Source organism: Acomys russatus, chromosome 29 (genome assembly GCF_903995435.1).
Source record: "Acomys russatus chromosome 29, mAcoRus1.1, whole genome shotgun sequence".
Taxonomy (NCBI): domain Eukaryota; kingdom Metazoa; phylum Chordata; class Mammalia; order Rodentia; family Muridae; genus Acomys; species Acomys russatus.
The window spans coordinates 40,641,100-40,659,769 of NC_067165.1; the positions used below are offsets into that span (position 1 = coordinate 40,641,100).

Consider the following 18,670-nt stretch of genomic DNA (forward strand, 5'->3'; position numbering starts at 1 on the left):
GGGAGGCAGAGGCAGGTGGATCGCTGTGAGTTCGAGGACAGCCTGGTCTACAAAGTGAGGATTCTAGGATAGCCAAAGCTAACAGAGACCCTGTCTTGAAAAACCACAAATAAATAAATAAATAATTTAAAAAAGGAAAAAGAAGAAAGAAAGAAACCCAAGTTTAGAATACTAGATATAGGCAAAGATGCTGAAAAAGGTCCTGGACACAGGAGCCAGACCCTGTTTCCTAGCAACCAACAAAGCCAGCAAGCAGGTGTGGGGAAACAGAAGTCTCTCAGGGCTGGCTAGCTCAGCAGGTGGGTGCTGGAGCTATATCTTGGGCTCTCTCAGGCAGGCTAAAGGTGACACCTCCTTCAGGACTATCCTGTCTGGGAGCTGGCAGACTACTGCAGACGCAGAGTGAGCAGAAGCCAGAGGCGGCAGCAGCCCAGTGTGGCAGCACGTGTGGGCCTGAAACAGTCCCCAGCACACTGTGGCCCATAGGAAACATTTCCTAGAACTGAATGCGCTACCATCTCTTGGGCAGGTCCAGATGCTCTGGTGGGCAGAACCCGCACCCTAGTCTGACCCTGCTGTGTGCCTCCCGCTTGGTGCTGAGCGCCGCTGTGGGCCAACCACCTTTCCATTGCTGTGGTAGGTGGGGGCAGCTGCTGGCCGGTTCGCATAGACGAAAGCCTGCAGCCATGCAGAGGGCAGTGGGTGGAGAGGCTTGGCATGGGCCAGCCAACAGTGGCTGCAGCCAGGCCTGGCAGAAGGCAGAACCAGTGGGGGTAGCATGATGGACTGATCCAAGGGGGCAGAGCCAGAAGCTGCAGCCATTTGGTGGTCAGAGAATCGCAGCGGCTTTACAGACTCAGAAAACCTCTGATCTGGTGATATATGCTTGAAAATGTACTTAGGTGGCAAAGAAAGAAAAGAAACTGGGCCAGGTGTCGTGGTGCACACTTTTTTTTTTTTTTTTTTTGTTTTTCGAGACAGGGTTTCTCTGTGTAGCCTTGGCCATCCTGGACTCACTTTGTAGACCAGGCTGGCCTCGAACTCACAGCGATCCGCCTGCCTCTGCCTCCCGAGTGCTGGGATTAAAGGCGTGCGCCACCACGCCCGGCTGTGGTGCACACTTTTAATCTGAGAACTCCGGAGGCAGAGAATACAGTGGCAGAGGGCACTTGGCATCCTGTAGAACTTTGCTTCAATTATCAGCATAGAAACAATTTTATTTTCGGTATCATTGTAATTTTATATATCCTCTTAAGAAGCAGCCAAAAATTATTATTTTTTTTGTTTTGTTTTTGTTTTTTTGAAACAGGGTTTCTCTGTGTAGCCTTGGCTGTCCTGGACTCCCTTTGTAGACCAGGCTGGCCTCGAACTCACAGCGATCCGCCTGCCTCTGCCTCCCGAGTGCTGGGATTAAAGGCGTGTACCACCATACCCGGCCTAAAATTATTTAAATAAAAAAATCTTTAGCCGGGCATGGTGGCGCATGCCTTTAATCCCAGCACTCGGGAAGCAGAAGCAGACAGATCGCTGTGAATTCGAGGCCAGCCTGGACTACAAAGTGAGTCCAGGTCAGCCAAGGCTACACAGAGGAAACCCTGTCTCAAGAAAACAACAAAAAACAAACAAATCTTTAGATGAATCCAATCTAAAACTCACAGTGCCACCTTGTGATTGCAAAGTGGCAGCCCAAGTCTGTCAGGGCCACCTACAGTGATTGTCCCAGCTGCAGTGATTGTCCCAGCTGCAGTGATTGTCCCAGCTGCAGTGATTGTCCCAGCTGCAGTGATTGTCCCACCTACAGTGATTGTCCCACCTACAGTGATTGTCCCAGCTACAATAAGATAATTAGATCCAGATGAGAGAAATGCACATGGGCTTGAGGAATTTGGGTGGCACTAGACTTAAAGAGCTTTAAAGAAGCAGTAATGACCCTATATAAGACAGATACTTGGTAACAGGGCCATACAAAATCATCTAATTCCAGGAGTGGAGAGAGCTGATGGCAGCCATCTTAGAGCCTGGCCCTCCGCTACAGTGACTAACATGGCAGAATGAGGAGGCTTCAGTTAGGGAGCAATGACACCGAACTAAAGGCAGGACAACTGCCAGGGACTAGTTACTAGAGGCAGGACAACTGCCAGGGACTAGTTACTAGAGGCAGGATAACTGCCAGGAACTAGTTACTAGAGGAAGGACAACTGCCAGGGACTAGTTACTAGAGGAAGGACAACTGCCAGGGACTAGTTACTAGAGGCAGGACAACTGCCAGGGACTAGTTACTAAAGGCAGGGCAACTGCCAGGGACTAGTTACTAAAGGCACAACTGTCAGGGACTAGTTACTAAAGGCAGGACAACTGCCAGGGACTAGTTACTAGAGGCAGGACAACTGCCAGGGACTAGTTACTAGAGGCAGGACAACTGCCAGGGACTAGTTACTAGAGGTATGACAACTGCCAAGGACTAGTTACTAAAGGCAGGACAACTGCCAGGGACTAGTTACTAAAGGCAAGGCAACTGCCAGGGACTAGTTACTAAAGGCAGGACAACTGCCAGGGACTAGTTACTAGAGGCAGGACAACTGCCAGGGACTAGTTACTAGAGGCAGGACAACTGCCAGGGACTAGTTACTAGAGGTATGACAACTGCCAAGGACTAGTTACTAAAGGCAGGACAACTGCCAGGGACTAGTTACTAAAGGCAGGGCAACTGCCAGGGACTAGTTACTAGAGGCAGGACAACTGCCAGGGACTAATTACTAAAGGCAGGACAACTGCCAGGCATTAGTTACTAAAGGCAGGACAACTGCCAGGGACTAGTTACTAGGGGCAGGACAACTGCCAGGGACTAGTTACTAGAGGCAGGACAACTGCCAGGGACTAGTTACTAGAGGCAGGACAACTGCCAGGGACTAGTTACTAGAGGTATGACAACTGCCAAGGACTAGTTACTAAAGGCAGGACAACTGCCAGGGACTAGTTACTAAAGGCAGGGCAACTGCCAGGGACTAGTTACTAGAGCCAGGACAACTGCCAGGGACTAGTTACTAAAGGCAGGACAACTGCCAGGCATTAGTTACTAAAGGCAGGACAACTGCCAGGGACTAGTTACTAGGGGCAGGTCAACATTCTGAATTAAGAGCACAGATGATGTTTCTTGATACCCTCTCAGAACAGTGTCATACTGTAGCTTTCAATGCTTGGGACAAGGCTGAGCAACAGGGATGGTCTGAGTCATTTACGAAGATAACCCAGGGTTCACATGAATCTGACAAGTCTTAAAAGGAAACACTCAGATCTCCCAGAGATAGATTAAGTGATGCTTTATTGACATTAAATTAAAAAAAAAAAAAAGATTTATTATGCATATAGTGCTGTGCCTACATGTACACCTGCAGGCCAGAAGAGGGCATTAGATCACCTTATAGATGGTTGTGAGCCACCATCTGGTTGCTGGGAATTGAACTCAGGACCTCTGGAAAAGCAGCCAGTGCTCTTAACCTCTGAGCCATCTCTCCAGCCATGTAAAGCGAGGCTTTTGAGTGGGCTGGCTTCTCCCATTTGCTTCTCTTATGTGGTACAGCCGTGGTGTCCTTTCTTGGAGAGCGTATCTAGACTTGGCATCATTGAAATCCCTTCTCATTCTAGTGAATGAGCTGTTGAGATGGACCGCATTCTTAGCAACTGATCTTGAATCCCATTTTTTTTTTTAATCAAACCTTTAAGCTTCAGTCTATAAAACAGGATGGCAATTACTTCCCTGAGATACTCACACCAGATCGGTTTGAATCTCCAGAAGAGCGTGTGACGTCACGCACAGTCTCATAGTGTGGAATGGCTGTGCTTAGCTTCTGCAATGTTCCTCTGCAGGGGAGCCAGGATGAGCCCGGCATTCCTGTCCTCACTCTCGGAGCTGTACAAACCGTGCTTTTCAATGTACTCTTGGACAAGGTCTGGTACCAAGTAGCGGATGCTCTGGCCCCTCCTGAGAGCTCTCCGGATCTTGGTGGATGAGATGTCATTGGGGATCCACTCGTTCACCAGGTGGATGTTGCTCTGATGTCTCCACAGCACGTCGGACTCGTAGATGAATTTCTGGGCATCACTGCCAGCCCGGGTGATACATATGAGCCCATAGTTGGCCACGATTTGCACGATGTCCTCCATCTTCCACAAGTTGGGCACACTGAAGGACTCCAGTAAATCTGCCCCACACAGCAATTTCACCCTGGGCACACCTCGGAGGAAAAATCAAACAGAGCTTCAGGGCTTATTTTCTTAATAACTGCCCGTATTAAAGTGCTTGCGAGTGGGCATGCATGCAGGAGAAGTACATCTGCTGTCTCTTACCCCAGAGCCCTTCCTTCCGGAAATTGTCAGGGACCCCGCAGGTATGGAGTAAGGGATAAACGCACCAGCCAGGTCTCCATTGTGGACTCTGAGCAAACTTTGCAGTCTGGGTAGAACATCACCAACCTGTTGCTTTGGGCTCTTGCGGCTTCTTTGGGCTGGAATCTTGCTTTTGTTCTGTCCATTTCCTCTTCCGCCCAGGCCTTTCCACAGCAGGTGAGCTTTGTGGGTGATCACAGTTGCCAGCTGCCAGCTTTTCCTGATGGTGTCTATAAAACGACAACCCAAAAGAATGTTCCTTGACATCAGGGTGCTCTCTGAAGTATTGTGTGTATGCATGTGTGTGTGAGCATTTATTTGTATGTGTGTGCTGCAACAGCAAGAGTTAAAAGTAAGTTTATATATATATGCACAAGAAATAAATATAACTGTCTGAACAAATCTTCTCAACTTCTCATGTTGTGAGGAGTATTAGCCTTGAAATGGAGGGGAAAGCCAGGCGTGGTGGAGCACGCCTTTAATCCCAGCACTCGAGAGCTCGAGAGGCAGAGGCAGGTGGATCGCTGTGAGTTCGAGGCCAGCCTGGTCTCCAAAGAGTCCAGACCAACCAAAGCTACACAGAGAAACCCTCTCTTGAAAAACAAAAACAAAAGATTAAAAAATGTAGCCAGGCTTGGTGGCACATACCTGTAATTCCAGAATTTGGGGAGGCAGAGGCAGGCATATTGCTGTAAGTTTGAGGCCAGCCTGGTCTACCAAGCAATTCCACGACAGGGGAAAAAAAAAAAAAAAAAAAAAAAAAAAAAAAAAAAAAAAAAAAAAAGGCAGGTCCAGCAGAGTGGCCCAGCACTTGGGAGGCAGAGGCAGGAGGATCTTTGTGAGTTAGAGGCCAGCCTGGTCTATGAAGCAAGTCCAGGACAGCCAAGCCTACACTGTCTCAAAAATAGAAAAAGAGTTGTGGGTCCACCTCTAGCAGAGTCCCTGGCATTCCACGCCCACTGAGTGAACAGGCGCTACTGTCTGCTTCTGTCCGAAGTGTTTGTCGGCTCACTGACAGGGGAGCTGATTAAATATCCACAGTCTCTTACCTTATGTACAACAGAACCAGGATTTGAATCCAACAATCTGGTCCCGAGCCTACACCCTTGACCACTAAAGACCACGGCCTGATCTTGCAACGAAGATGTGCACGGCAAGGACAGGACTGGAAGGGGCAAGTGCCTGAAGCCTTCAAGGAAAGCAGCGGTGCAGGAATGGGGCGGGGAGCAAGGGCTGACTGCCTGACGTCAGTGCAAAGTGACCCGAGCCACATGGACCTCTAGACCCAATGGTTGGCCCTGAGTGCCCTCCATCCCCCACTGAGCAGCCCGACTGAGTGTGCTGGGGATAATCAGGTTACCATGGGGCCCGAGGGAGAAGAGTGAGGCTTAAACAAGAGCACTGCCTCCCGGGGCTGGAGAGATGGCTCAGTGGTTAAGAGCACTGCCTGCTCTTCCAAAGGACCGGGGTTCAATTCCCAGCACCCACATGACAGCTCACAACTCTCTGTAACTCCAAGATCTGACACCCTCACACCAATGCACATAAATTAAAAAAAAAAAAAAAAAAAAAGAGTGAGAAGCAGGCCAGGTGGTGGTGGCGCATGCCTTTAATCCCAGCACTCGGGAGGTGGAGGCAGGTGGATTGCTGTGAGTTCGAGGCCAGCCTGGTCTACATAGTGAGGCAAGTCTACACAGAGAGACCCTGTCTTGAAGAGCAGCTTCTTCAGAACATTCAGTTCACTCCCCTAAGCAAGTCCCCAGAACAAAGAAAAGTTCAAACATTTGTTTTTTTGTGGGGGGTGGGGGTTGGCTGGAGGGAATTTTCACATCATCTGATTTAATTTAACACAGTCTAAGAGTGACAAAGGGCATGGAAGAGCCAGGTATCATAACTGGAGAATTGTCAAGTCACAGCTCAGACTGATTCTGAGCCCTGTCCAGGGACAGCTGCATGGAGTCCTGCCCTCATTTCTTTGGGCTGTGGGACCTGGCCCTTTTTAAGTGACTGCTGCCTTTTAGGGGTATCGCCCCCCTTTAAGCCATATCTTCCTTTCTTCCACACCTAAGAGGACTGATGGCTGCAATATCCTCGAGCAACTCTGTCTTGCTCCCTTCAGGCAGAAAGGCCAAGTCAGCTCCCTTTATTCTCTGACAGAGATATCTCTGAGGAACAGACATGCTGAAAGATACAGGACTGAGGGGCTCTGCAACCTTGGTGTGGCATTTTGAATAGGAATGGCCCCCATAGGGTCATATATTTAAATGTTTCGTTACCAGGGAGTGGCACTATTTGAAAGGATTAGAAGGGTTGGGAGGTGTGGCCTTGTTGGAGGAGGCGGGTCACTGGGGGTGGGCTTTAAGCCTTGAGTCACTCTGCTGACCTGCTAATCAGGATGCAGCTCTCAGCAGCTGTTCCTGTGCAGTGTGCCACCATGCTCCCTGCCAGGATGATAACGTAAGCTCCAATTAAATGCTTGCCTTGGTCATGGTGTCTCTTCACAGTAATAGAACAGTGACTAAGACACTTGGTGACAACCTCACAGTCCTGCACAGTCAGATGCAGAACTGAAACCACAGCGATGGGAACTTTGGGTCGCCCCCCCCCCCTTTCCCCAGGAGCAACGGTGTGGACGTGCCATAATTACCTGAGCACCTTCACGGTCTCCACCCACTCCTTCTGAAGACTTTCCCATGTGTCTACGTCCACCCAGTGTGAATTTTTGGTGGCAAGTTCTGCCATGATAACTCGGTGGTGGGCCGGGATGAGTCCTCTCTTCTTGTATGCATCACCAACAGGTGAGATTATGCCTTTGATAACTCTGTATTTTCCTGGATAAAGAGTTAGGTTTGACATTAGGTATAACAAATCAGAGTTTTGGGATAGGAAATATGACCAATATTATTTTATAGTTCCAATTTCTCCCTTCCCTTTCTTTAAACAAAGAGTCAAGTTTGGCCTATTGAAACTGTGGTGAAAGGCTGGCCATGTGGCTTAGTGGGTAGAGCGGGCTATGAAGCCTGGTGATTGGGTTCAGTCCCCAGGACACACATGGTGATCTGAGTTCAGTCCCCAGGACACACATGGTGATCTGAGTTCAGTCCCCACACATGCTGAAAGGACAGAACAGATTTCTCCAAGTTGTCCTCTGACTTCTTCACGGATGCCTATCTCATATAACACCCGTACATGTCAATAATGTTTTGTTTTGTTTTTTCAAGACTGGATTTCTCTGTGTAGCACTGACTGTCCTGGACTCTCTTTGTAGACCAGTGGCTTAGGACTCACAGTGATCCACCTGCCTCTGCCTCCCGAGTGCTGGGATTAAATGCGTGTGCCACCACCATCCGGTGTCAATAATGTTTTTAATTAGTGAAAAAACATAACATATGACAGAAGTTATCACTTGAACCCTTGTAAGCGTTCAGTTCTGCAGCGCTGAGCTCATGCATGTGGGTACACAACCTTCGCACTTTCCATCTGCAGAATCTTCATCGTCAGCTAAAGCCCCACGCCTCATACAGTAACTCCGGGGCCCCTACGCGGCTTACACTTAAACTCTGGTGGGCCTTGCTGAGTTCCCTTGTTAAAAGCCTCAATCAATTTTCATTGTTCACCTAGAGCAGCTGCAGGAATCAGTCTCAGCTCACCTGGGGGCTTGACCACATCAAGCAAGTAGTTTACTGAGTGTCTGCCCAGCCCTGTTCCTCCTCCTTATGCTATTCAGACCTCCTCCTCTTCTTCCTCCTGCTATTCACACCTCCTCCTCCTGCTATTCACACCTCCTCCTCCTCATACTATTCACACCTCCTCCTCATGCTATTCACACCTCCTCCTCCTCCTATTCACACCTCCTCCTCATGCTATTCACATCTCCTCCTCCTGGTATTCCCACCTCCTCTTCCTCCTCATGCTATTCACACCTCCTCCTCATGCTATCCACACCTCTCCTCTTTCTCGTGCTATTCACACTTCCTCTTCCTTATGCTATTCATACTTCCTTCTCTTCTTCTTCCACTCCCCGTTGATACGAGGTCTCACTGTACAGTCATAGCTGTCCTGAAACTTGCTATATAGACTAGGCTGGTCTAGAACTCGTAGAGATCCACCTGCCTTAGACTTCCAAGTGCTGGGAGTTAGGATTAAGCACATGCACCACCACACCTGGCCTTATTCATGCCTTCCTGCTACATACTTTCAACAAGCACTTTTACCTGCCAGCAAACAGGGCAACATGCTGTGTCCAGGATCAGGCGTTCACACCGAAATGGTCACACATGTCTCTCAGTCTAAGTTACCTGGGTTACTGCTCCTACCTGTTGCATTCATGTAGTCCTTGGCCAGCTCAAACAGCCTGAGGTGCATGTTGGTGATTGGATTAAAAGAACCACAGGCCAGGAGAACCACTTCCGTCTTCTCAGATGTGTCCATGGTGAGAAGTTGGAGCTGCTGATCTAAATGGAAATCTCTGACACTAATGTTGTCTACAAAGGAAAAGGGAAATAAACTCATTTATAGATCTCTTGACAAGCCATGTTCTCCCTGCAGGCAGGTGGGCAAGTGCTTGGCTTCGCTGGCTTAGATGAACTGAACAGATTTCATGTTCTGCATGAGCCACCATGACTGGCGACTGGGGACATTTTATTTGTTTATTTGTTTTTTGAGACAGAGTCTCTCTGTGTTAGCCTTGGCTGTCCTGGACTTGCTTGGTAGATCAAGCTGGCCTCGAACTCACAGCAATCCACCTGCCTCTGCCTCCTGAGTGCTGGGATTAAAGGTGTGTGTCACCATGCCCAGCACTGTGGACATTTTAAAGAGATCCCATAGGCCTAAAAAACATGGCACTAGAGTCAGGTGTGGTGTCACACACCTTTAATCCCAGTAGTCAGGGAGGCAGAGGCAGGCAGATCGCTGTGACCAGGCCTGGCCAGCCTGGTCTACAAAGGGAGTCCAGGAGAGCCAAGGCTACACAGAGAAACCCTGCCAGGGTGGAAAAGGACACCAGACATTAATCTCTGGCTTTTACATGCATGCCCAGCCCCACCCACCACACACCTGCAATCACTGGGTTGGCAGCACACACATATAATCCCAGCCCTGGAGAAGCAGAGCGAGCCAGTCTAGCTCAATCAGCAAGCTCCAAGTTTTGTGTGAGAAGCCTTTTCAAAAGCAAGGTGGACAGCCACAGCCACTGAGGATAACACCAGATATAGACCTCTGGCTTCCACATGCAGACATACACGAATGTGCACGCGCGCGCGCGCACACACACAATCAATCAATCAATAACAACAACAACAAAAGCCACAGGAAACCTGCTAAAGGCGGACAGAAAATTGAGACTAGTCATTGCTGAACAGTATCTTGTTAAGTGAGTGAAGGGCTGGGCCTGTGGCTCAGCGGCAGAGTCCTTGCCTCATAGGCAGCCACAGGATACCCTACATTCAATCCCCAGTACTGTTCCCCTCCACCCCCCCCCCAAAAGAAAAGGATGAGTTAAGCGGTAAGGATTTCAATGTTCCTCTTCTCACTTTTCATCACAAAACCAGGCTTTACTAACCCTGTCCCTTCTAGTCTTACCCCTATCCAGTTCCCGTACAAAGTGCCTGTTGGAGAGCTGGGGGAAACAGGAGGATCTGAAGTCCATGGGCAGCCTGGCCATAAGAGACCCTGTCTCTCTCTTTCTCTCTCTCTCAAAAAAATAAAAATAAAAAATAAAAAAGCAGTCCTTCCACAGAACTGTAGCATATAGGAAACTGGGGTACCTGCCAGCCTCTGAGAACGCTCTCCAGGACTTGTTGAAAGGCGCCTCATGCCAATCTTGGGCACACCCAAGTCAGGTTCTAGATGCTGTGTCCCAAGGGAGAGCAGTGGAAGAAAGGTAAGGCGTGGAGGATGGAGGGAGGTAAGGGAGCCGCCTGGGATCTGGAAACAGAGAGAACAAAGTGCTCCCAGCCCCACCCTATGTTCTGGGGAGCTCAGGTCTCCTTCCATCCCTGGGGAAATGAGGAGGCTGGTGGAAGCTGATCTCCACAGGAGGCAGCCTTTGTCCTTTGTCACACCGGTGACGGGTGACGTCTCAGCTATCCAGCCCAGCTTTACTATTCAGCCATCTCAGCTAGAATCCCGATCCTCCAAGTTACGGTGAACTCCTACTTCGTGGCCTGTCCGAACATGGAGGTGACAGATGGGTGTGAAACTGTTCTGAACGCCACTGCTACTGGACCAGCGTCGCCATGATTCACTTTTGTTTGGTCCACACAGCCTATCACCTGCACTGCTGGCTGCCGAGACCGCATCGGCTCAGGCTGTAAGTGTCCCTCCCCAGCGCACTGTGTAAAAAAGCTCATTCCCTCAAGTTTAACTAAAGTTTACTTCTAAGCCATCCATCTTTTGAGTTTTAAAGACACCATGATGTAAACATTAACGCACACTACAACTGTTTTGAAGAGCACTGTGACTCTGCTGCGTTCTCCTTCTCCTGGTTCCAGATGCTCAGTCTAAAAGCCACGTTGGCCCACTATTAAATGACACGCCTGGCCCAACCTCCTCTCACAACCACGCTCTAAAAGGATGCTATTTCTTTTGAACTAGTAGCTTTAAGCATGTTCCCTTCCTTGCTCTGGTGATGCTTCCGTGTTTTCAATAGTGCAGATCTTGAGGTATCTGTTCTTTTGAGTGCCTGCATCTGGACGTACAATAACTGCTTTCTTTTTTTTTTTTTTTTTCTTCTTTCATTTTTTGGTCTTTCTTTTTTTTTTTTTTTTTTTGGTTTTTCGAGACAAGGTTTCTCTGTGTGGCCTTGGCTGTCCTGGGCTCGCTTTGTAGACCAGGCTGGCTTTGAACTCACAATGATTCCCCCTGCCTCTGCCTCCCGAGTGCTGGGATTAAAGACGTGAGTCACCATGCCAGGCTGCAATAACTGTTTTCTATGACTGTCCTGAAGTCATTCAGCACTAAATTCCACTAATAACGACTATCTGAAGCGAGTACAGATTGTGGAGGGGAGATGGACTATTGCTTAGTGATGAGGCTTTACTTATAGGTCACTGGAACTACAGAAGAAGACTCTAGAAAAACGTTTGCGACAGTCAGCAGTGGTTCCCACTTGGTCTACCGGCTGTGCTAGGCAGGCTAACTGGGCTAATTGGGGCTTATCCTGACTGGAGGCAGGGCTGACAGGGTGTGTCATTTATTACCACTGTTTGTCCTTGAACAACTCAAAAATTTTTGAGCCTTGGTTTCCCGATTTTTAAAATGGGGACCCCAGGCTTGGTGACATGAGCCTCTAGTCCCAGTGTATGGCAAGCTGAGGCAGGAGGATTGCTTTACCACAGGAGTTCAAGGGCAACCTGGAGAACATAGCAAGACTTATGCTTTTACAATCAGGGTTTCTCTGTGTAGCCCTGGCTGTCCTGGACTCTCTTTGTAGACCAGGCTGGCCCCAAACTCACAGCGATCCGCCTGCCTCTGCCTCCTGAATGCTGGGATTAAAGGCGCGTGCGCGCACGTGTGGTGGCGGCAGCAACACGTCTTTAATACTAGCACTCAGAAGGCAGAGGCAGACAGATCTCTGTTAGTTTGACGCCAGTCTGGTCTATATAGGGAGTTTTGGGCCATCCAAGGATCTATAGTGAGATTCTATTGCAAAAAAAAAGAAAAAAAAAGAAAGAAAAGAAAGCCAGGTGCAGTGGTGTACACTTTTAACCCCAGCACTCCGGAGGCAGAGGCAGGTGGATCTCTAAGTTCAAGGCCAGCCTGGCCTACAAAGCGAGTCCAGGACAGCCAGGGCTGTTACAAAGAGAAACTCTGTCTCAAAAAACCAAAAAAGAAAGAAAGAGAGAAAAAAAAGAAAGAAAGAAAGAAAGAAAAGTGTGTGTGTGGGAACCCATGGTCCTTACCTTACAGAACTTTGTGACTATTAAATAAGATAATGCAGGGAAGATATGCAATACATTTATCCAATTGCAAACGTTGTAGTTTTGTTCTTTCTATTTATGCTTACTTGGAATTAATACTTCTTACTATAATTTACGTGCTGTTGCATAACATTAACCAAGTCATAGTAAGGGAGTCACGGTCACGGTCCTACAGAGTTTCTAGCGACTGCTGGCAGCAGTGCCTGGTACAGGGCCGGGCTGGCTAATGGCAGCTATAAACGTCACATGTAGGTATGAACAGGAACCATTTCACTGCAAAGTGGAGCGAGTAGCAACTCACCTTTGCTTGGTTTAACCTGTGTGATTTAATTAGCATGAAACAGAATTTGAATGTGGTTCCTTGAAGTCATAAGGTATACTTCCCTGTGCCCGTCAGACAGGTGACGGTGTTCCTGTTTGGGATCAGCATCCTGTCCCTCCAGCTGTACGTGCTGCTAAGGTAAGTCTTAGCCCAGGCAGGCCTTACCTGTGGGAGTGGTGCGGGGGAGCCCTGAGATTCCTGTTACCCGCTTAACTGCTGCCTGCCCCATTGTGTCTGCTCCTGTTAGTGATGGCAGTTGTGCCCACCTATCTGCACACGTGAAACTCTCAGCACAGTGAAGGTTGCAGAGATTTGGGCAGATTAAGTTTAAATCTTAACAAATATTTACTTCCAGTATAAGAGGCCATTAAATGGGCGGCGGTGAGGGCGCCAGAGACTCAGTTGATGGATTCCCCAGAGGCCAGTCCCGAGGGCCTAGCACCACTAAAGTCTGCAGGGCCCAGGGCAAGGCAGGCACACTCAATCAATCACCTGGATTCTGAACTGATGAGCAACTTCAGATTCAGGGCTGGGGACAGTCCAGTACTAACTGCCACCGAGGAAGCGAAGCAAGTGTAATCTGCTTACTTAAAGAGTCACGTTCTTAAAAATGTGGAGATTCTACAAAAATCTGAAAACTGAGAATCCACTGCCATGATGGGGATTAAAAAAAAAGAAAGAAAGAAAGAAAAGAAAAAAAAGAAAGTGTGAACTGTTGCTAAATCTGTAATGCAAATCTAACCACAGGTTTGCATGCAGTACAGCGCAGTTCTTTACCCGGAAGGTCAGAATTTCTACAAAGTATGGTTTTGTTGTTGTTGTTTTTTTTATCAAATCATCAAACTAAGATCACAAAACCAGTAAGTTTCCCCAGTTTCCACTAACGAGGCTCATTATCAAGTTACCAGGAGCCAAGATGAAGCTACTGTCAGAATTGGGGTTAGAGCATGGGGGAGCTCCTAGTGTGCCTGTAACAGAGAATTCTGTGGTGAGTGTTGGGTGAAGTCATCAGCCCGTGCACTGCTTTTCAGGCCCAGATCCTCCAGGTACTGCAGTCAGCCTCTCCTGGCCAATTTGGTTGGTAACATCGTCTTCACCTTCCTCACACTCGGTAGGTAACATCGTCTTCATCCTCCTCACACTTGGTGTGAAGGGATTTAGATTCCATTGCAGATGGTTGTGAGCCACCATGTGGGTGCTGGGAATTGAACTCAGGACCTCTGGAACAGCAGCCAGTGCTCTTAACTGCTGAGCCATCTCTTCAGCCCTGGGTGTTAGTTTCCATGGATGGTCTTGAACTCATTGTATGTCCTAGCTATCTATCCTCAAGCTCATGGTAATCGTCCTGCCTCAATGCCAGGATTACATGCATGGACCACTATGCCTGACTCGTAACACTCTATACATATAGTTATGATAAAATTCCAGATTTCATTATTTGTTCAATAAACAGTGTTGGGCCAACAAACTGGCTCAGCAGGTAACGGTCCTTGCTGGGCAAGCCTGGCAACCTGAGTTCCACTCCAGGAAGCCAAGTGAAGGTACGAGGGCATAGACTCCACGCAGGCAATGGTCCTTGTGCACACAGAGATGTTTTGACCTCCCTCTCTCTCTCTCTCTCTCCCTCCAAGATAGGGTTTTTCTGTGTAGTCCTGGCCAGCCTGGAACTGGAACTTGCTCTATGGAACAGGCTGTCCTCGAACTCAGAGATCTGCCTGCCTCTACCTCCTGAGAGACATCTCTCTCTTCTTAATAAATATAAAAATAATCATGTTGAACAAGAGATGATGTTTCTGAGGCTGGGCACGGTGGTGCACACCCTATAGTCCCAGCACTCATGAGATGGAGGCAAGTAGACTGTGAGCTTGAGGCTAGCCTGGGCTATATAATAGAGCCTGTTCCGGGGCTGGAGAGTTGGCTCAGTGGTTAAGAGCACCGTCTGCTCTTCCAAAGGTCCCGGGTTCAATTCCCAGCACCCACATGGCAGCTCACAACTGTCTGTAACTCCACGATCTGACACCCTCACACCAATGCACATAAATTTAAAAATTAAATAAAAATATTTAAAAAACAATAATAGAGCCTGTTCCAAGATACAAAAACAAACCAACAACAACAGAGTCTATCTTTAGCCAATGAAAGCTGATGAGCAATGCTGTTCCTGTCCTTCCAGGTCTCATCGTATTGCTCACTCGGATGGAGCCGGGCCCGCAGGCTCTCAGGGTGGTGCTGTCTGCTTTCGGTGTGGGGTCCTTTGGTGAGGGAGCCTGCTCTGTGCTGCTAACACTTTTGGCATCAGATTGTGTATGTTTCTTTTTCTTTCTTACTTTCTTTTTTAAACATTATCTATGTGTGTGATTGCATGCAGGCCACAACAGTTGAATGGAGGCCAGAGGAAAACTTGTGGGGCTGGGTCTTTTCTCCGACCTTTTGTGTGGGCTCTGGTGATCAACTTCAGGTGTTGATCAGGCTCAGCAGCAAACACTTCTACCCAGTGAACCATCTTACCAGTCCCAGTTTGGGTTTTTTGTTTTTTTCTTTTCTTTTCTTTTTGGTGTTTCGAGACAGGGTTTCTCTATGTTATCTTGGCTCTCAGGGACTTGCTTTATAGACCAGGCTGGCCTCGAACTCACAGCAATCCACCTGCCTCTGCCTCCTGAGAGCTGGGATTAAACGTGTGTACCACCACTGCTGCTTAGTAAAAGCTCATCTTACTCTGAAAGCTTGGTTACAAACAGATAACCATTACTTTTCAATATTTACTGTCAACTTGTGTGGAAAATAGAGATACACAGATGTGGAACCCTAATCAGACGCATGGCAGTTACTCTAGGAAAGTCATAAACTGTCTAGAGGCCGGAGAGAGAGCTCAGTTGGTGAAGTGTTGGCCTCACATGTGGGGACCTGAATCTGATCCTCAGAGCACACAGGAAAAAGCTGGGTGTGGCAGATCCTGGCGCCCAAGGGCCAGCCTAGCCTAATAGATTCAGACTCTGCCTCAAAAGAGGCGAGTAGCATTCCTGAGGACAATACCTTAGGTTATCCTCCTGTCTCAGCATGCAAGTGTACACTTTCACAAAATGTACACACACACACACACACACACACACACACACACACACACGAATATGCACACAAAAAGAAACTATGCTGGGCAGTGGTGGCACATGCCTTTATCCTAGCAGTAGGCAGGCAGATCTCTGTGAATTCAAGGCCAGCCTGGTCTACAGAGTGATTTCAGGACAGCTAGGGCTATACACAGAGAAACCCTGTCTCGAAAAACTAATAAAAGAAAGAAAGAAAAAAAAAAGAGCATGAGTGTAGCTCATTGGTGGAGAACAAGCTCGGCATGTGTGAGACCCTGGGTTATACCAGCCCATTCCTAAAAAAAAAAAAAAATTCCCATGTGAGATTTTGTTTGTTCATAGTGGTGATAGTGGTCTTGCTGATGTTGTTGCTTGTTTTTTGAGACAGGGTCTCTCTATGTAGGCCTGGCTGGCTTTGAACTCAAAGACCTACCTGCCTCTGCCTCTGCCTCCAGAGTCCTGGGCTGAAAGGCGTGCACTACCACACTAGGCCTGAGATTTTGTGTGTGTGTGTGTGTGTGTGTGTGTGTGTGTGTGTGTGTGTGTGTGTATGGGTGAATTCTACTTTAGTAGATTTTTTTAAAAAAGATTTATTATGCATATAGTGTACGCCTGTAGGCCAGAAGAGGGCATCAGATCTCATTATAGATGGTTGTGAGCCACCATGTGGTTGCTAGGAATTGAACTCAGGTCCTCTGGAAGAGCAGACAGTGTTCTTAACCTCTGAGCCATCTCTCCAGTCCCTACATTAGTAGAATTTTATCTTTTAAAAAATTTAAAACATTGTAGCACTATTGTGTGTGCATGACATGAACTTAGACACATATGCTGTGGCAAACATGTAGAGGTCGAGGGACAACTCTGTGGAGCAGACAGTCTCCTTTCACCATGCAGTATTGAATTCAGGTCACCAGGCTTGGTGACAAGCATCTTTACCCACTAAACCATCTCACTAGCCCTAAGAACATTTTTAATAAATATTAAAAGACAATAAATGTTACAAGACTCTTGCAGCACATATGCCCATGACTGTAGAACTTGGAAACCAGAGGCAGCAGGATTGCAACGTGTGGGTCAGTCTAAGCTATACAGAAACACCATATAAAAACCCCAGCAAAGATGGGCGTAGTGGTGCAGGCCTTTAATCCCAGGCTGGGAGTTAGTGAGTTTGAGTCCAGCATGGTCTACATAGTGAGTTCAAAGACAGACAGGGCTGCATAGTGAGACCGTCTCGAAACAACAGTAATGGAAACGAAGCGAACCCAGTCAAACTCCACTGACTAAATGGCAAAGGTATTCCTGATGCTGCTTTTTGCTTCTTGTACAGGAGAAAACCACCCCTGAACTTTACTACCTATCTGTGCTTCTGTCGGTGGGCAGCCTGGTATCCGCGGGTGAGTAAAACGCTTCCCAAGTTCCCACCCGGGTCAGACGATTGCAGACCCCTCACAGGAAGACACCATGTGACTGAGAAGGCTCAGCATGCCTAAGATGTCCCAGCTACTTTCACTGCAGAGCTCTCAGAAAGGACAGTGCTAAACAGAGGCAGGGGAAGCTTGGGATGGGATATAAAGGAGTTTCCTGGGGATGCAGCTCAGTGAGGAGAGTGCTGGCCAAGCACAGCAGAGGTCCCGGGCTCGGTCCCTAGCACTGCCTGTGCCCAGGTGGTGGCACACAGGGTGGTAATCCTAGACACTCCAGAGATGGCAGCAGGAGGAGGATCAGAAGTTCAACTAGTTCCTGGCCCACCTGAGATACACAAGACACTGTCCTCAGGAGGCAGAGGCAAGTGGAGTTCTGTGAGTCCGAGGGGGATAGCCTGGTCTACATAGTGAGTTCTAGTAACTCTATAATAGAGAGACTCTGTGTGAAAATTAGATCTTTTTCACAGCAGCAGTGGTTCCCTGCAGAGGACCTGCACAGGACAGGGCCTCTCAACAGTCCATCATCATGGGTAGAGGAGGGGCTCATGAGGCCCTTCTCCTCCCTGAGGCCCTCACTACCGGCAGCTAACGGTTGCTGGAGAGGGAGTCAGATTTCTCAGTGGCGTAGCCACTGGTAAGGTGCTCTTGTCACTCCCCATCCCCCACATAGGCAACCTTAATTAAAGCCTCTGCCACAAAGAAAACAAACAAACAAACAAAAGACATGGGGGTAGGAGAACTTTTTGGGAAGAGGGTTTTGATGGGAGAGTGAGGGGATAAGAGGGTACTGGGTGGGGGATGATATGGCCAGCAAGTGTTTATACGTGCGGCCCCCATATCTATGAATTTTTGAAGGAAAAAAAATTTTTTTTTTTTTTTTGGTTTTTCAAGACAGGGTTTCTCTATGTAGCCTTGGCCATCCTGGACTCACTTTGTAGACCAGGCTGGCCTCGAACTCACAGCGATCCGCCTGCCTCTGCCTCCCGAGTGCTGGGATTAAAGGCATGCGCCACCACACCTGGCTGGGAAGGAAAAAAAATTTAAAGCATCTTTCTCTCCGGAGTTCTGCTCCACTTTAATTAGATCTTGTGCTCTGTCCTGCAGTGCTTTTCTCTGGCATGGCGTTCATCCGGCTGTCCAAAGTGACCTGTCCAAGGCCAGATGCTAAGCCAACAGTCTGAGGGAGTCTCTGGTCCTGCTGGTCTCCTGCCTCGGTTATATGCCTGGGCTGACTGAGCCCTACCCCCAGCAGCACTGGCACTGTCAAGCATCTTACAAGTCAATGCCCTAGCTGCCATTTCTACGTGAAAAGCCACCTACACACCGTGGCCACACAGGAAGCATGCCAAAACCAGCCACTGTAGAAGGAAGTTGCTCTTCAACACAAAAGAGGACGAACAACTGATGGCACGGGATTGCTATCACAAACGAATTCATCCAAGTGAGGAGGGAGAGTCTACCCAACTCTCTCAAGATTGTTACTCTGACTTCCCATAAACCGCAGCTTCTTGTCTGTTACTGTAACAGTCTCAG

General features: G+C 48.3%; 1 protein-coding gene across 1 annotated transcript; it reads right to left on the reverse strand.

The window, feature by feature from the left end:
- Positions 1–3,678: 3,678 nt before the first annotated feature.
- Nmnat1 (nicotinamide nucleotide adenylyltransferase 1) lies at positions 3,679–8,866 on the reverse strand. Its single transcript, XM_051172175.1, has 4 exons — positions 8,703–8,866; positions 7,034–7,217; positions 4,474–4,616; positions 3,679–4,235 (listed from the first exon to the last, which is right to left on the reverse strand). The coding sequence occupies exons 1-4, from the start codon at positions 8,815–8,817 to the stop codon at positions 3,820–3,822; spliced, it is 858 nt and encodes a 285-aa protein (XP_051028132.1). The 5' UTR covers positions 8,818–8,866; the 3' UTR covers positions 3,679–3,819.
- Between the last annotated feature and the right edge of the window lie 9,804 nt (positions 8,867–18,670).